The 17,496-nt window shown below is 66.9% G+C and overlaps 1 protein-coding gene across 4 annotated transcripts in view; it reads left to right on the forward strand.

Moving 5' to 3' along the window:
- Positions 1–17,496, forward strand: part of RNF144A (ring finger protein 144A) — a 68,082-nt gene that overhangs the window by 27,596 nt on the left and 22,990 nt on the right. The window contains exon 1 of one of the 4 annotated variants that reach the window (XM_036027627.1): positions 11,218–11,223. The exons of 2 other annotated variants lie outside the window; for them this stretch is intronic. Coding sequence is in view for 1 of the 2 variants with exons in the window: in XM_036027626.1 (XP_035883519.1) it covers positions 12,537–12,555 (19 nt within the window). In the remaining variant the exon portion in view is untranslated. Of the gene's footprint in view, positions 1–11,217; positions 11,224–12,527; positions 12,556–17,496 lie in introns of those variants that run through there. One more of the 4 variants, XM_036027626.1, reaches the window with a different exon arrangement.

A 17,496-nucleotide genomic window follows, 5' to 3' on the forward strand; every position in this document is an offset into this window, starting at 1 on the left:
TCTGCCTCACCGTGTAGCGGGCCGTAGGCCTCTCTCCGTGGAACTGATCTGGCCCCGGCCGCTCCGGAAGACCTGGTGGTCCCCTGGGTCCCCAGCCCCCCCGCCCGTGCCTGGAGCATCACTGAGGGTGGTCCCCTCTGGCCTGCTGGAAGGGTCTCGCGCCCCCTGTACCCGTGGCCCACGCAGTGGGTGTGGCAAGGGCTCGTGTAAAGAAACACTGGCTGGTGGACTTGGGCTGGCCGAGCGACCGGACGTGACACAGGTGTGAGCAGAGGGGCTCCTCGGCGTGTCACACACACACGGAGGAAGCACACGAGCGGCGTTAAACTCAGTCACTATCCCCGCGGCATTTCAGACTTTTTTATTCCGTAACTGCATTACGGCTCTATTTGCATAGCGTGTCACCATTTATAAACACAGTCACACCACCCTCCCCCGCCCCTCGCCAGGAGAAAAAAAAGAGGTCACTTGTGTATTTTTTTAAGGAGACCTTTGTCCCATTTTTTCCTCAGTCACTCGAATTCCAGGACACGTGAGGGCTTCATTATCAAGTGTGTGTATTAGGTGTCCGTGGCTCTGGGCCAGACCCGACTGGGGCAGGATCAGAGTCCGTTTCCTCCGGAGCCTCCGGCGGCGAGGCCACAGGGACTTGTTGACGTGGAACCGCAGGCCTTTGCCTGGAAGGAAGTCACAGAGCGTGTGCGGCACAGTGCCACCCAGTGACCCCGGGCACCGGCGGCCCAGGGGTCCTTTCCCCGAAGCAGCCTGGGGAGGCCCTCGCCTTAGCAACGGGCAGAACTAACGCCCAGCCGAGGCTCAGCCTGGAACTTGCTCGGGGAGCCCGAGGCCCACCCCACCCCCCGGGGCCCCTGGTGCAGTCTGATCCACAGGACCCCCCCAAACGTCCTCTGCACGGAACCCCGTGTTTCAGTGGAGGAACAACAGGACGATGCCCCAAAGGCCCTCGGCCCGGCTGCGGCTGCAGGTGGGCTGGCGTTCGGCTCCTCGCAGCCCCATCCAGGCCCCGACCGCGCTTTTCTGCCCCTGGCACCGTGGCTACTTGAGTTAGGAAGGGAATCAGGCAGCGAGTGGCTCGCACGTCCCCACATCAGATAACTCCCCTTCGGTCCAGATTGCATCCAGACGCGTGGTGGTGGCTTGGGGGGTCCCGACTTGCTGTGTCTCCTGGAGGCCCTGCCCGGGTCTGCTGCCAGTGTCCTCCACGGCCTTGGACCTTGGACGGGGGAGAAGCCTGTTGTGTGTCCAGCACCAGGGACGCCGTGTGACACCAAGCCTCGTCTCAGCCTCTGTCTGTCGTTGGCATCAGGCCCTTCCTTGGTCCCTCACGAGAGGATGGACTCTTTCAGGTGGGCAGACTCCACGCTCCCTCCCTCCCTCCCTCCATGCTGTAAGTTTAAATTCCCAGAGCTCCTTCCCCGCCCCCCTCCCGACCGCACGCGGGGCAGGCAGGAAGTGTGTCTGCAGCTATAATCAGCACGCCGAAATGCCAGCGAGACTCGGCGCAAGTGCAGAACCCGCAGGCTCACGACTCCCGAGGAAGCTCTAAAAACGCCGCGTGGCCCTGGGCCCTCCGGCCCCTCTGACTCGGAGGGGACCCCTCTGACCCGTCGTGAGGCTTGTGGGGTGTTCCAGAATAGCTCCGACTCCGTGGCAGGGGGGTCTGGCTCACAGAGGATCGTGCCGGACACCGAGGGGTCCTGGCTGCCGACGGGCCCGTTCCTGCCTTGCGTCTGTCCTTCATGTAAATGCTGTTTACTTCCCGGGAACGTCCTTGAGCCCACTGCCTGCTTGTGCCCCGTCGTCCCACCGAGGGCCGGGTGCCAGTTGTGGGGTGGCCGTGCTGGAGACTCGGGGAGCCGGGAGCTGAAGGGGCCTCCCTGTCCCCGCCTGGTGCCCGGCCCTTTGGCCTGTGCTGCGTATGTGTCCTCTCCTCCACCCCGAGACCACCCTGTGCGAGGTGGGGCAGTTGTCCTGGATCCCGATTTACAGATGATGGTCATGAGGGTCCCGGGGGCTTGGGGAACCGTTCAGGATCTCGTGCATTTAACTCACAGCTGGGCCTTACATGGAAATCTTTCCATGTCACTGCCCACTGCAGGGGGGGCCTCAGAGACCCAGCATTGGGGGCACGGCTCTGCCTTGGTGTCACCCTCTGGGAGGCTGGGCGGTTTGTGGTCCCTGCCTCATCCGTTATCCCACAGCCTTTCACTGTGTGTGCACACACATGACAGAACATGTGCACACACATGATGGAACACGTGCACACACCTGGCAGAAGCCAGGCCACTGCACACCCTCACCCATTGCACGAAGCTTTGACACAGCTGCTACGGAGCATCTTTCTAGAACGACCAGCAAGGGGCCACTCCTTGTTCCAAACCCCCTCAGGGGCCCCCAGGGCCTCAGGGGCCAAGTTCAGACTCTGTCTGCCCCCCCCCCCCCGCCGCAGCAGCTCCCGGCCGCGCCTCACCTACTCCTGGGCCCCGCAGACAGCTGGCTGCTGTCCAGGGGCTGGTGTCTCAAAGGTCATCCCTGGCCTCGGCCACGTGTCTGCAGGAGGCCCGTCCCGAGAGCCGTCTGCTGGGCCCTGTGCTGCACCCTCTTCTGCGCCCCGTGCTGGCCGCTGTCGGAGCCGTGTCCCCCCGCACGGCTGGGTGCGAGCTCACCGCGGGAGGCCGAGCGCGCACTCAGGCTCAGAGAGAGCGTGGGGTCGGCACGCGCTGTCTGAACGTTTGCCTGAAAACATCCCCTCTGTGGGCGCACGGATGTCGTCGACAGGACAGAGCTCGGTGCTGGGCGTCCTCAGAGGGAGCCTGGTCGCCCTGCTGTCCACCTTGGCCTTGCGGTCCTGAGCTCAAAGGACCCACTGAGTAGAGGGAGCTGTGGGGCCTGCCAGGGGCGGGGCCTGCTGGGGGGCGGGGCCTGCGCCCTCTGTCTGGGTTTGTCTGGGTTTGTCTCGGGAGCTGGACGGTCGGTCTCTGAGGCACAGCGCCCCCAGCAGTGTCTGTGGAGCAGAACTACACTGCTTTTCCTGCTTAGATTCTCGGGCCTCTGGTCCTGGGCGTCTCCTGAGTCCCCAGCAGCAACCCTCCGCCCCCCGAGCTCTGCAAACGCTGTCATTCTAAGTGGGTGTCCTTATTCCCCTCCCCCGTTCCGCTCTTTGCACGACCTGTCCCCTGGGGGTGCCGGGGGCCACTCTGAGCCCCGCCCTCCGCCCCATCCCAGCTTGCCCGCCTTTAGGGACCAGACACGGGGGTCTCAGCTTTTTCCTGGAGGCTGTAGTGGAGGCCGTCCTGTCTTGACCGTGCCCGCTGGGCAGTGACAGACTGGGACGGGGGGCAGGGTGAAGTTCCCGAAGCATGTGGGTCACCGGAGGGCTTGGGTCCGTGGCCCTGGAGGGTGACAGATGGACACACGGCAGCCGCTATGGCTACCGGGGGGTGCCAGGTGGGCCCACGCCCAGGACGCCAGAACTCGGTCACCATCTGCCTTGCCCGGCGACCCCGTCGCCTGGCCGCCCGCTTGGCCCTGCTGCCCCCGGAGGAGGGCTGGTGAGGGGTCCAGGGAGTCAGAGGGGACGACTTGAAGACAAACCCTGCCCACGCCCTCACTGCTGTGACGGACGGACACACAGACGGACACAGAGGGCAGGCCTTGCGCACTTTCCTTCCACCCCGAGCCGGCGCCCGGTCGAGGGGACGTGAGGGCGTGTGTCAGTAGGGCAGCCTCGCAGGAGGAGGTCCCACCCGCAGACCTCCCAGTGCGCACCTGGAGAAATGACCCGGGTGGCGACGCACTGACGAAGCAGCTGGTGGGGCACCGGGCCCCCCCCGGGGAGTTCCCAAAGCCAGGCTGTGACGGGGACCCTCCGCCCATTCCGGGGCCACCCGCCTCTCTCCTGAGTCGTGGTGGCGAATTCCGGGGACTCGGATGTGGCTTTCTTGTGCCGAGCCACAGCCTTGGTGTCCACTGTTCTGGGGATGTCCAAGTGACCATCATTGATCTCCCAGAGGGCCCCGGGCTGGCCCCTCCTTCCGGGCAGGCCTGGTGTGCAGTGCTCCAGGCAGGAGGGCGTGCTGAGCACCCTGCTGCGTGCATCACTCACCCACGTTTGGACAGAATGTAGAGATGCACGCATGCTGTCTGTCCTTGCCGCGTGGCCTTGGCCACCAGGGTGGTGGCATTACCGGAGCCTGCTCACAGCAGCAGGTGCCAGCCCGAGGGTTTCAGACGCAGACGCGCGGGGGCCTGAGCAGCATGCTGGTCACACGTACACAAACGGCTTCTGTCCGGACAGAACTTTCTGTCCCGAAATCAGATACCACGCGTGACCTGAGCCGGGGAGAGGACTGGGCGCCCCTTCCCTCCTACCCCAAGGCCCCACGACCTTCCCTGTCCTGGGCCAGCTGGGGGCTCGTGAGGCCTGTCATCTTCAGCACTGGCCCCCAGGGGGAGGTCCAGGCGTTGCCGGGAGTGGGAAGGGGTGAAAAGGAGGTGGGTTGGGGAAGGGAGGGTCAGCCCGGGGCGTTTGTGGAATTGTGCGACGGCGAGTTAAGAAGGTGGCACCCCTGGGTCCGTGTGCGTGCGCACACCCACGTGCAGGTGGCAGGACCTGCCGGAGCAGCAGGGTCCCAGGTCCCCGGTGTCCCCAAGATGGTCTGGTGGGAGACGGGCCGTGCACCGCATGCACTGCCCTCAGGCAGCGGCCACTCGCTGCTGCTGCTGCTGCGTCCCTTCTCTGTGAGCGCCCCTTCGCTCCCTGACACCTGCCTGCCCTCGCACTCTGAGCGTCTGAGAACCTCGCAGGACCGTGCACACTGCCCGTCACACTCCGGGGGTCAGGGGACAGCGCGGAGGCCGCTGGGACGCCGGGTGGACACTGTGTCTCTCCCGGGAGGGGTCGGGGCGGGCGTCCCTGCCACCGGGAGGACCCTTCCCCGCAGACCCCACCCGGAGGCTCCCGCGTCGATGGGTAGAACCTGCTTTGCTCCCTGGTCTCAGCGCCCGGCCCGACACACGTGGGCCGTCGGCGGGCAAACCGGAAGGGGAGGGGGGGGGGGGCCTTCGCTGGAGGAGCTGAATCGGAGCCAGTCTCCTCGGGCCCCAGGTGCTGCTGCTCCATCAGGCTGGCCAGCGTGACCCGGACGGGCTCGGGGAGGTGACGGCCAAACACCCCAGAGAAGAAACGTCACACAACCTTGAGGGCGAAGGAGAGACGGCCATCGAGACTCAGGGTGGGGGTGGGGGTGGGGGCGAGGGCAGGCTGCCTGCAGTCGGCCACCCACCACGTGCGTCCTCCCTCCGGCCCTCAGCTTCCACCCGTGCGAGGAGGGTCCCTGGGGCGCCGTCCGGGAGGGTTCGGGCTGCAGCGGGGCTGTGCACCTCCGCTCCGGAGCCCCGGGCAGGCCCCGCGCCTTGCTGCCGGGTTTGGGGGGGGGCCTTTCATGCTCACAAGTGATTTGTTTACTTCCTGAGCCTGAAAGAGCCCAGCAGAGGGCTGGCCGCGTTCCGCTCTGACCTTGGCAGTGGAGGGGTTGTGTGAAGTCACTGGCCGGTGCAATGCCAACGAAAGGGGGGTGGGGACGGGGGGTTGGCATTGAAAAAAAACTAAAAAAAAATAACCCTGCTCTGGCGCCTGAAATAAACTCCCCGGCCCCCGGCCCCCGGCCCCGATGTCTTTCTGGCTTTGTGGATTCGTCACTTGTCTTCTTTATGCCTCTTCCTGGGTTTTCCCGTGAAACATCCGTGGGACGCTCTTGCAGTCGGAAAAGACGTACACCCGCCGTCCTCCTTCTCAGTCTGACGGGAGGCCGGCCAGGCTCTCCTACGGCCCGTCCACGGCCCCCAGGGGGGTGGGTGTCCGATTCACGTTGACCTCCTGTTTCCTCTCGGTCGCCGCGCTCAGACGTTAAGAGGACAGTCCGCAGCCCGGATTGTCTTCCGCGGGGTGGAGGTGTTTGGTCTTTGAGATTAACTTCCCATGAAAGCACCTTTTCTGTCTCAGAGCCCCAGCTGCTCACGGAGACCTATGCTAAGCTCCTCCACGTGTGTGCAAGGCTCCGTGCGGGAGCTTCTGTGGATCCAAAGGTGCGTGGCCCGGCCCCGGCCCCCACGGGGGTTTTCCTGTGTTTGGAGAGGGAGACCCGTGTGCTGTGGACACCGCTTGTGTTTTATTTCGAGAGGCACGGGGCACCGAGACACGGGGATCCCGACCAGGGCGACCTCCCTGTGGGGTCACGCGCTGCCCTCCAGCCCAAGGCTGTGGCTCCCCCCCCCCCCACCGAGTCTGCTGTCAGACTCACTCCACTCGGAGCAGGAGTGCCTCTGGGGTTGGAACCGCCGTTTGGCCGGCCTCCTGCCGGCCCTTCCAGGAACGCCGGGGTTGGCAGAAGTGGGTCACTGCCCGCGCCGGGCCGCTGGCATTGCCGTGTAGGGTGAGGGTTCCCTCGCGAGAGGACGCTCGGTGCTGCGACCTTTGACGATCCTTCGATGCTCTGCATCCGTGCGTTCCCCCGTGTGACCGCTGTGACCGCAGGGCGTTGTCACTGTGACCCGGACAGAGTGACGTTCACGGGAAGACGGCGCGTAGCCCGTGGAGGAGGTTTTCTGCAAGGACAGCAGCCCGGGCAGAAAGCTCCGGGCTCGGGGGCAGCCGCCAGCCCAGCCCGCCAGCCCCGACCACGTGCTTTCGTCCGCCGCCTCCCCTCTCTGCGCCCCCCTTGGGAAGGCTGCAAGACGTGTTCTTCTAGAACCTTCTGGCTCCCCTTATTTACATGAGAAACTACAGAATCAGAACAGCCTCCATCGTGACTCAGGAGGTGAAATGTGCTGGCGGAGCACTTTTTGTTTTGTTTTGGCCGCAGCAGCGGACGGCGGCGAACATGGAGGGCACGGAGGCGAGCCAGGTCAGGACGCACGCCAGAACAAACTCCCGCTTGGCACCACCTGCCCGCCGGCCGCCTCCCGCGCCGGGACGGGCCCCGCGGCTGGCTGCCCTGGGTTTATTCTGGGAGCGCAGAGAGCCGCTGGCTGCAGTCACTGAGAGGTGTCCTGCGGCCGCAGCCGTAACCAGGGCCCCGTGCTCACTCGCAGGGCTCCTGGCCTTGGGGAGGCGCCCCCCCTTCCCCGGCCAGCCTGTGCGTGTCACAGAGCCAACACACTCGACCGGACCGTCATTGTCTCCAGCCACACACACCAAATAAAGCACCCTGCATTACCTGTGGATTTATTTAGCCCCAATGGCTGGGAAAACGGACGGACTCTCCTTCAGGACAAAGGGGGCACTTTGACCCTGGTGGGTCTGTCGCCATGGCTTGGGCGAGTCGTCCCCTCGTGTCAGGATGGGTGACCGCCATGGTCCCTCCTCAGGGGCCGCCCCCGGATCCGCCCCACTTCCCAGCAGAGAGCATGTGAGGCTGGCGGACGCCAGCTGGTCAGATGAGGTCTCGGGCTCAGGGAGGGCCGTGGCGTCATCCTCTGGGCCTTGGGTCTCCTGCCTCTGGCCTGCGACGGCCCCCACCCTGTCTGTGGCAGCCCTCATCGGGGATGGCACGCTAGGCGTGACGATGACAACAGTGGTCACTCTGGGGGAGCGGTGACACCCGCAGCACGGTGTCACGTCTGCGACCACGCTCCATCCTCACTACGACCCTCTGAGAGTGGCACTGTCGGGGGCCGAGCTGTGTCCTCCAAAACTGGTGGGTTGGAGTCCCGCCCCATGGGCTTGTACCGGAGGTAGGGCCTTTGGGGGTTGGGGGGGGTCGAGTTAAAAGGAGGTTGGGGGGGCTCTGACCCAAGCCCCAGACACTGCCATCGAACAGGGAAGTGTGCACACGGAGATGTGCCGAGAGCAACGACGGCAGGAGAGAGGCAGGGAGAGGATGGCTGTCTGCCTGCCTGGGAGAGGCCTCGGGGGTGGGGGGGGGCAGCCTGCCCCCACCTGACCTCGGACGTCCAGCCCCAGCCCTGGGAGACCGCTGCCGTCTGCGGTCCAAGCTGCCCGGTCTGTGGCAGGAGGGACAACCCCAGGCCAGGGGCGGCTACTGGGAGCCCCCTCGGCACACGCCTGAGGGCCCCGGGCCCCCACCCCACGGCGACCCCTCCCTCCAGAAGTGCGGCCCCGAAGTGTGGTCTGCGTGCGCGTGAGTGCACACCGGCGTCGTCAAACACACGAACACACGCACACTGGGTCACGGACTTCCGTGCGCTGAAGTCACGCCCGGCTCTGCCCTCCTGCCTGAACGGTTGCTGCTGGGCCGCGGCGTCCTTGCCCCGCTCCCTCGTCGCAGAGCAGAGCATGCCCTCCGCGGGCCGTCCGGCACGGGTGCGGAAACAGAAACGCTGTCCAGCGTTTTATGTTCTGGATCGGTGGCCGCCTGCTGGGGTCCCCGGCCCCCTTTTCCGTCTCCAGTTTCGGGAGGGCAGCCGCTCTGAGGGGAGCCCAGCCCGGGGGTCATGCGGGCCGGGTGCCTGGCGGGGGCGCGGGAGGGCGGCTGTGCCGTGCTCTTGGGTTCCCTCCATGTCCACGTATCTGTGGACGGTGCTGGACCGAGTGTCCTTCAGCTGCCTGGTCCTGGAGCGGGTCTGGAGGGTGGCGGTGGCGGGGCCGGGCCCGGCGGGGGCCTGTCTGGTGTATGGGCTGCCCCCCCCCCCGACCTTGTTCGCTCGGCACGGGGGCCGAAAGGTAGCGTGGCAGCGTTCACCGAGGGGGCACCGTTGGTGACGCGATGGTGCAGGCGGAAGAGCGAGGACCCAGGTGCAGCCTCAGGACGACGAGGCTGTCCCTCGGCCCCTCCCTCCAGAAGGCTCCTCGCTCCGGCTGGCCACCTGGGGCCCGGAGGCTTTTGCCCCCACGTGGTGGCGGCCGCCCTGCTGCCCCGGCAACCGGGAGTCCTGTTCTGCCCCCTGAGCCCCGCAGCTGGGCCCTGAGGCTTGGCAGCCACGTGTCCCTGTCCCCGAGGGATGTCTGGGACGCGGGGTCCCAGGCTGGCCCTCCTGCGAGCTCTCCCTGTGCTTTCGGCGTGGGTTTGGCCCCCACTTAGTTCACCTGCGTCCTCGGCTTGGCAGGCGGCCTGGCCCGTGTGCCCACTGCAGGTGGAGGAAGCACCGAGTGCTTGTTTCCAGATTTCTCCTCTGGCGCCGTCACCTTCGCCCTGCCAGTTTTCTTTCTGGCCTTTGGTTACCCGTTTGCAAATGGGATTTCGGCCCGGTTCACGGTTGGCTAGGGCAGCCGGCCCTGGGGGCGGAGCCTCAGGTCCCCTGGAGCAGGCCCCCGGGGGGCAGTGGCTCCCTCCTGCAGGGCCCCCTCTTGCAGGGCCCCCTCCTTACCCGAGTCTCAGACCAGATCCCACCCACTTCCCTGCACGTGGCTGTGCAGCGTCTGAGTTTTGACCGGACTCCCTCCTACAGGCCCGGGCGTGGGGCCCAGGGGCGTGGGGCCCAGGGCAGCCCTGCAGCAAGGCTGAGTGACAGCCCGCAAAGCCTCTCGGTCCCCGCGTCAGAGCCGGGGTGATGCCCCCCCCCCCCCGCCCCCCCGCCCCCCCGCCGCCCCGCCGGCTGGCAGAGCTGCGGAGGGATATTACGCAACTCTCCACTTCACCCCCGCTCACCCCCTCGCACTGGCACGTGTTCCTCCCCTCGCCACGCACTTCTTTCCTTTTCGAAGGATTCCTGGAGTGGGCTGGGCCGAGTGGACACAGCCCCAGCTGGTCTCCTTGGTGGACGAACCAACCGCGGGTTCTTGGCAGGGGCCTGTGGGGCTGGGTTCCCTGGCGAACCCGGACCCTTCCCGCCCCGCCCCCGTCCCAGCCTGGGGTTTGGGGCCCGTTTCACCCTGGGGGGTCGGGGGGTCGGACGCTCGATGCGCGGTTTCCGCGACCCCTCCCCACAAGGCCCCGGCTGCGCACGTCCGATTACCCCCCAGCTCCCCAGATTCTGTCTTAGGGAGATGAACTCTCGGGGATACGTTTTTTTTTCTTTTCTTTCCCATTCTGGTATTTATTTAGACTTTTTCCCTGGCGCTGCAGACGTTTCTGAAGTTAATTTGTGACGAGGACCGCTGCAGGGACAGCGGGGTTTCTCCGCGCTCCTCAAACCCACTGTGCGAGGGGGAGGTGCGCCCCGTCCCTGTCCGGAGAGGCTCACGGGGCGAGCGGGTCGCTTGTATTCCCACCCTCCCCCCACCACTCCCCCCCCACCCTCCCCCCACCGGCCCCACAGCCCGAAGCTGCCGGTTCAACGTGAAAACCGTCCTTCTCCGGCCCGCACTCGTCCATCCTTCTGCTCGTACAGCTTTGAGATCCCTTTTCAAAAATTACATTGTTGCTCTTAGACCTTTTTAACCTTACAGAAGATGTTGTGAACAATTTCCCACTCCCAGTGTTGGTTTTTTTTTTTAGATTGTATTTGTTTATTTTTAGAGGGGAAGGGAGGGAGAAAGGGGGGAGAGAAACATGGATGTGAGAGAGAAACATCAGTGTGTGGCTGCCTCTCACACGCCCCCTACTGGGGACCTGGCCCGCAACCCGGGCATGGGCCCTGGCTGGGAATCGAACCGGTGACCCTTTGGTTTGCACGCCCGTGCTCAATCCACGGAGCCCCACCAGCCAGGTCCCCAGGAGGGGCCCGCTATGTTTTTCATGCTCTGCACAGACTCCCAGGGATGGGGTCACCTGACCAAAGAACGCAGAGCTTCTTAGGCCCTTGACACACGCCGCCCACTGCCCCTCGGAAGTGTCCGTCCTGGACAACGGCCAGCCCGGCACGTCTGTCAGTCTCCCCGCGACTGGAGCCACCCACGTCCCAGCAACAGTCCCTCAGTCTCGCGGGCTGATGACGAGCCCTGGCACTCTGCCCCTGAGAGAAGCCGGGCGCGGGGAGCTCGGGACAGGGGCCCGGGTGGGGGAGCTGGCCGAGGGCAGGCCTGGGCCGAGGCCGGCGTCCTGGGTCCCGGGGGAGAGCGCGGGCCGCGCCCACAGCAGCGCACACCGGGCAACGGCGGCCGGGTCTCTGGACGGCTGACTGTCAGGTACATGGACGCGGCCGACAATGGCGTCGGCCTTTTTACCCCGCGGTGGGGAAGGTCACACCCGGGGGCCGGTCGTTGTCCAGCCTCCTGCTCGGGAAACACCCCCCCCCCCCCCCCCCCCCCCCCCCCGTGTCTGCACATCCCACCAGGCTTCGTCGCCCAGAGCGCGGCACCAGGTGGCCGATGTCACATGGGCATGAAATCCTCCCGGGGACCAGGGAGCCTCCGGTGTCCTGGGGGGGAACCCCTTGAACGGGGTCACCCCGGCTTCTGCCCAGCCGCTGAGTCTGGCGTGTCACGGGACTCGTGCTGACCGTTCCCGTTTCTGTGGCACCTCTGCCCTGCGCCGGGGCCCTTGGGTTGGACCTAGCGGGTCCTGTTGTGTTCGGTGCCGTGACTCTAGACGGAGGATGCCCAGGTGACCCGAGACGTCTGTGCTCTTTGGACACAAGAGAGAGCTTGTGAAACAGGCGAACACCACGGCCCCCGCGGGCACTCTGGGAGGGGGACGGAGCGTGAGCCTGCCGAGGTCCCCGGTGGGCAGGGCAGCGGGAAGTGCTGGCGGACAAGGGAGGAGGGGAGGGCGGGAAAAAGTGTGGGCGGGGGCGGTGGGTGAGGAGTTTGTTCCAGACGGGTGTCCCTGGGGAGCCCCTGGGAGGGGTGGAGCCCGGGGGGGGGGGGCCTGATGAAACAGTGTCGTGGCCGGCATGTAGTTGTCTGGGGACCCGGAGACACCGCCCCCAGCCCCCTGCCCCTTGTCCCCTGTGCCGGCGGTGAGCAGAGCGGGAGGGGAGACTCGGGCGCAGAGGGGCGGGGGGCCCAAGCCCCGGCGACCATGGACCTGCTTCCCTCTGGAGCCGCAGGGCGCTCCGGAGTGGCCCTGGCCGTGTGGACGGAGGCCGGGGTGACCCACGGGTGAGGAGAAGGCTGACCGGACGTAGCAGAGTCGGTTGTTTCTGGCGCCGCAGCTCCGCGCTAATGGCTCTCAGGTGACTCGGGAGCCTTGCGACCTTAGGAGAGCGTGTCCCCGTGGACCCGTTATTGTTTTAGCGGCTCCGAACGTCCCTGAGGCGGACACCTGAGGCAGAGTCCTGAGGTGTCTGTTCGGCACCACCCAGGGCTGCGCACGGGGGCAGCGGGCACAGGTCCGGGGTGGGGGGGGGGTGGCAGACTCCCCGGTGTCCCTGTGCGTGGGCGGGAGACCCACACGCCTTCCGGAGCCGCGTCCTCCCGGGAACTCCGGCAGGAGCCCCTCCCGATCGGAAGGCGGTGGTGCCTGGGCTGGGCTGTCGGGGTGTTCTCCTGGGAGTCGTTGGAGTCTGCACCTGTTTCCCGTCAGGACAGGTTGCGTCAGCGCCCTGGGGGACAGCTCCCTCGCTGGGGGGACACAGCACCCGGGTGTGCAGGCGGGGCCCCAGACACCACGCTGGTGTCTGCTTCGGTGTCCGTGCGCGTTCAGCTCGAGCTCCGTTTCTGCCTCCGCGCCACCATGTCGGAACTCATCCTGAGTAAGTGGGTGGCGGGTGTTGGGGGCCGCTGGAGCCCCCCACCCCGTGTTGTCCAGCCGGAGGGGGGGTGCGGGTGTGTCTGGGGACAGAAGCGGACAGGCAGGGGCTGGCGGTGGCTCCGGGGCCCCGTCTGTCCGTCTAGGGAGCTCATCTGCGCTTGGGGTCTCCCCAGCCGGGGTCGGAAAGGACAGCGTTGGGGTGGCCTCAGGTCTTCCGAGTCCCCGTGGGGATGTGCCTTCCGGGGCGGTGGGCGCGAGGCTGCGGGATGTGGGGGACGTGGGAAACAGGAGTCTCCCTGGGCTGGGTTGGGCGGGACGCAGCTGCGGGCCGGACCCTTGTGACCTCCTGGCCGGGTCCCGCCCCTTCCCAGGGCTGCTCAGTCCTGTCCGAGGGCAGCCTTCTTCCTGGGGAGACAGGGTGCCCCGGGAGGGGGCACAGATCTTTCCCCAGCCGTTGACCTCGGCCTCCAGCCTCGGCCGTGGGCAGCACAGAGGGGCTGTCTCGTCGGTGTGACCGTGACCGTCTGCTCACCGGGGCGGGTGACCGCTGGGTGGGTGTCAGCCCCCCAGCCACCCGGACGGTCTGGCATCGCCCTCACCAGGTGAGCGCCGCCTTCCGTAGCCGGAGGGCGCTGGGCGATGGGGCAGACCCTCTGAGGGAGGTAGCGTGAGGGTGAAAACTTGTGTTTGCTCTCGGAGGTGGCCGCTTTTGTGTCCCGAGGTGGATGGGCCGGATGGACAGGTGCGCTCTGAGGGCAGTGGCCCGGGGCCGGGGAGGGGGCAGGGAGCCGCTCTGAGCTCCAGGAATGTCCCCCGCCCCCCTGACCCCCGCCCGGGCAGGGAAGTGGGGCTGCATCGAGTGAGCAAGCACCGCCGGGTCCGGAGCCCGGGCCCAGAACCCGGGACCTGCCACCCCGGACCTAGGGACTGCGGGCAAACCATCTCCAGTCTTCAGCCCCAGTCCCTAAGGCGCTGGCTGCAGGGCCCGGAGCTGACCGCGTGTCTCTGCCGTGTTCCCAGGTGAGCTGTGGGGCGGGGCGTGGGGACCGGACGTTCAGAACCAGGGCAACTGGTCCCCGTGTTGCAGACGCCGATCGGCACGATTCAGTCAGAAAATAGACGTATCAGGGGACCCTCTGTCTGCCAGCTCGGGGCGGGTGGCGTGGCCTCCGTTTGCTCAACTCCTTGTCGCGGGTGGAAGACCCTGTCCCTTCCCCCCAGTGGGACGGACGGCGCCCCGCGGACACCTGTGTTCTGTTTCACCTGGTCACCCAGGCGGGGAGGGGAGAGCGGAATGAGTGGTTTGTTCTTCCACTAGGTTTCCCCGGCGCTGCCGTCCCGGGGGGAAGGAGACAGACAATAGGTGCATCAGGAGGTCCCCGCGGCGGGCCCCCGGAGGGCTGTGGGGTCCCCGGAGGGGGCGGTGTAGTGCAGGTGGGCGGATGGGGGGCCGGAGGGGGGTGCCAGGACGGCGGGTCTTCGGGCTTTGGGAACCACGCTTGGCGTTCCTGTTGTCACGGTTGTCTCGTGGCTGAAGTGACACGGATTCTTCAGGCGTGTCCTGCCTGCTCGTCTCCGAGACGTGGGGGGGCCCTTTCACCGTCCTCAGGCCCGAGCGACACGGGGACATGGCTGCGCGCCCTGGAGCCCAGCGCCCGAGCCGCGGCACAAAGGGCAGTCGCTTAGCAGTGGTCGGAAGTGAACTCGGGGGCGGGGGGCCCCGAAGGCAGAAACGAGGGTGTGGAGGCGGCACGGGGGGGGGCGGGTGTGCGTGTCACAGACGCGCCGCGGGGTCCAGGTGGGCGCCTGCACCTGTGCTCCCAGGGGGCTGTGTGTGCCGCCTCTCCTGCGCCCGAGGGGGCAGGTGGCGGATGTCACCACATCCCCACCCGAGGCCAGGGAGACGGGCGTGGCTCCCGCCGCCAGGTGGGCTGTGGGTCTCCGTGTCCGGTCCCAGCGCGGTCGCCTCGGACACTCAGGGCGTTCGGTGTGGCCCAGCGCCTGACGGGTGACCCGTCTGCTGAAGGCGTGACGCTGTGTCTGCGTCACAGAAAGGGGCGCCTGAGCTCGAGGGCCCACGGAAGGCCCCCGGCCGGCCAGCCAGCAGATGGCGGGGGAGCCCTAACGGCTCACGGGCCCCGCCCCCCTGCCCCGGGTTGAACAAGGACACGGGCATCCTCCGTCCCTCCTTCCTGAGGCCAAGGTCAAAGCCTGGAGGGTTCCGACCGACTGCTCCCTGCCCCTGTGTCACGCCCACGCCCACGCCCACACTGTCAGCACGTCCCAGTGGCCTTCCTTTCACGTGTATCCAGGGGGGTCCTCAGGCCTGCGTGTCATGCCCCCTGTGAACAGACCCCCGATCTCTGTGTTGCTGCAGACACCCCGCAGCGGGTCGCACAGCCTGCTGGTCTGCGGGGCGCCCCAGTTTCAGCACCGACCCCCCCCCACTCAGTTTCCCATGGAACACACGGTGCTGGCTCACACACCATGTACTTTGCCGACCGCCCTCATCTGCTCGTCTCCCCCCAGAGCGGGAGCTCCCGGGGGTGGGGGGTGTGGGCACACTGACCGGCTCTGTTCACGGTCGCCAGGCCCTGGTGGGTGCGGAGGAGGGGTCCGGGAGCCAGAGCTGAAGCGAGGCGTTGGTCCAGGAAGGTACGGTGACAGGCCGTGAAGGGTCACAGGGCCACTCACTAGCAGCGCCGAGAGGACAGCCCACCAGGCTTCTGGAAGCTTCAGAGGCCTCTTTCCGCCCCTTGGTGTGTCCGGGCCCAGGGGTGTCCGGGCCGTGGCCCCCGCACCAAGGCTTCTGCCTGGCACCTTGGAGGGCACAGCCCCCACCCGACCCACCCACATCCAAGCTGCCCAAGGTGTGCCCCCACACCAGCCTTGCCACCAACCAGAAGTGACAGGAGGGAGCAGGGACAGTGCCAACGGCAGCGTAAACCCGCCCCAGAGGGACCCTGTGGGGGCGGAGAGTGGGAGGTCTGCTCAGAGCAGGGGTCGGGCCGCCCGCACTTCATCCCGGTGTGCTCCGTGTGCACGGTGGGCTCCCGCACTCCATCACGGCGTGCTCCGTGTGCACGGTGGGCCGCCCACGCTTCATCACGGTGTGCCCCGTGTGCACCGTGGGCTCCCGCACTCCATCACGGTGTGCTCCGTGTGCACCGTGGGCCGCCCACGCTTCATCGCCGACGACACGTGTGCGCTGCCCACTGCCCATCGTGGCGAGGGAGGGGCAGGGCTGGGCGGTGGAGCAGATGTGGGGGAGGCTGGGCTGGCTTTCGGAGAGTGGGGGCTTCTGGGAGGAGGTCGTGGGAGGAGGGGCCGGTGACTGGCTGTCACCTAATTGTCGTCCCTCACTTCCTGTGAAGGCGTGACGGTGAGAGGAGGGGCGCCCACCACCAAGCCCACAGCCCTGCACCCCGGGGACCGGAGGGGTCTCCTGCACCCCGGGGACTGGAGGGGTCTGGCCCGGGAGCCCCGTGTGCCGTGTGCGAACCAGCGGGGGCTCCTCTCGCTCCTCCCAGCTCTTTCCCGGAGTTCGCACACCCGTCCCGTCCCGTCCCGTCCCGACGCACGGCGTGGTGCACACCCCCAGCCCCGGCGGAGTAAGCCGCTCGCCTTGTAAACATTTTGAGTTGCTTGGGTTGAATAATGATCATAATGGACCAGATGTGCTTGAAATAGCCGGCTGTGCCATGTGACCTGACATTCACGCCGGGAGACAAAGGCCGCTTTTCTGCTGCGGCGCATTGTGACTCCCTCAGCAAATTCCTGTCCCCGGTTCACAGCTGCCCGGCGTTCGCCAGGCCACGGGCGGCCTGTCCCGTGTGTAGGACGGCCCGCGAGGGGCTCCAACAGCATATACACTTAGGTTTTGGTAAAACACGACCTATGCCCGTGGCAGCGTCTGACACGATTCTGAGCGCACCTCGGAGGGCAGCCGCCTTGGAGGGGGAAGGTTACAGGGAAGTTGGGCTCTGACCCCCCACCCCTGCCCAGAGAGAGACGCACTGCCGGCCCCCGGGGGTGAGGGGCTGCGGGGACGCGTGCCAAGGGCAGCGGGGAGCCTCCCGGTCTCCAGGGCGAGTGGAAACCGGGGAAGGAAGGAAGCGAGAGGTCAAGTCTGCAGGCCGGGCCAAGGGTCACGTCTCGGGGAGGCTGTAAACAGGAAGAGGGGCCGAGCTGGGAGGAGGGGAGGAGGGGCAGGCCCGAGCTCCGTGGGGAGAGGCAGGCAGCGGCTCACAGCGCATGGGGCTCACAGCGGGTGGGACTCATAGCGGGCGGGCTTCGAGGACCCCGGGTTCCTGCCCTTCCTAAACACATCTGGGGCCCACGTCCTGGCCTGGACCCTGCTGCCCGGCAGAGGGCAAAGCCCCAGGTGCTGGGAGGCTGGGCTAGCTTCTCCCGGAGAGCACGGCCGTGGGCTCAAACCGCCTCAGAAACCGAGTTTATCGCGGCGTCCCTGCTCTCCCCGGGCCGTGTCCGTTCACGTCCCAGGCCTCCGTCCCGACACGTAACCATGGCGGGCCCTGCCCAAGCAGCTGACAGGTCCCAGGGGTGGTGCGTGTGTTCTCGTTCAGCACAAGTGCATGTGGGAGGCGGCTGTGGGTGGGCGAGATTTCACGGGAGGGGAGAGAGGCTGCCGTTCGTAGAGGTTCCCTAGTTTCTCCAAAGTTGAGCACCAAGGGGCCGCGAGAGGATTTGAACCCGGGTCTGCGTGGTTCCGGAGTGCGATCTCTTTACCTAGAGACGCCGCCCCTGGGGCCTCAGGGGCCTGACCCCAGGACTGTTCCAGGGAAGACACAGCCCCACCTCCCCCAGCTCCCGGAGGGGAGCCCGTGAGCAGCCGCTGCTGCCCCCTGGGGGCCACTTCCAGGCCCGCGTGTTTCCGAAGCCATCGGGAGCCGCGTGGCCTCAGATGCCGGTGAGTCCTCCT

The sequence above is a fragment of the Phyllostomus discolor genome, chromosome 6 (genome assembly GCF_004126475.2).
Source record: "Phyllostomus discolor isolate MPI-MPIP mPhyDis1 chromosome 6, mPhyDis1.pri.v3, whole genome shotgun sequence".
Lineage (NCBI taxonomy): Eukaryota > Metazoa > Chordata > Mammalia > Chiroptera > Phyllostomidae > Phyllostomus > Phyllostomus discolor.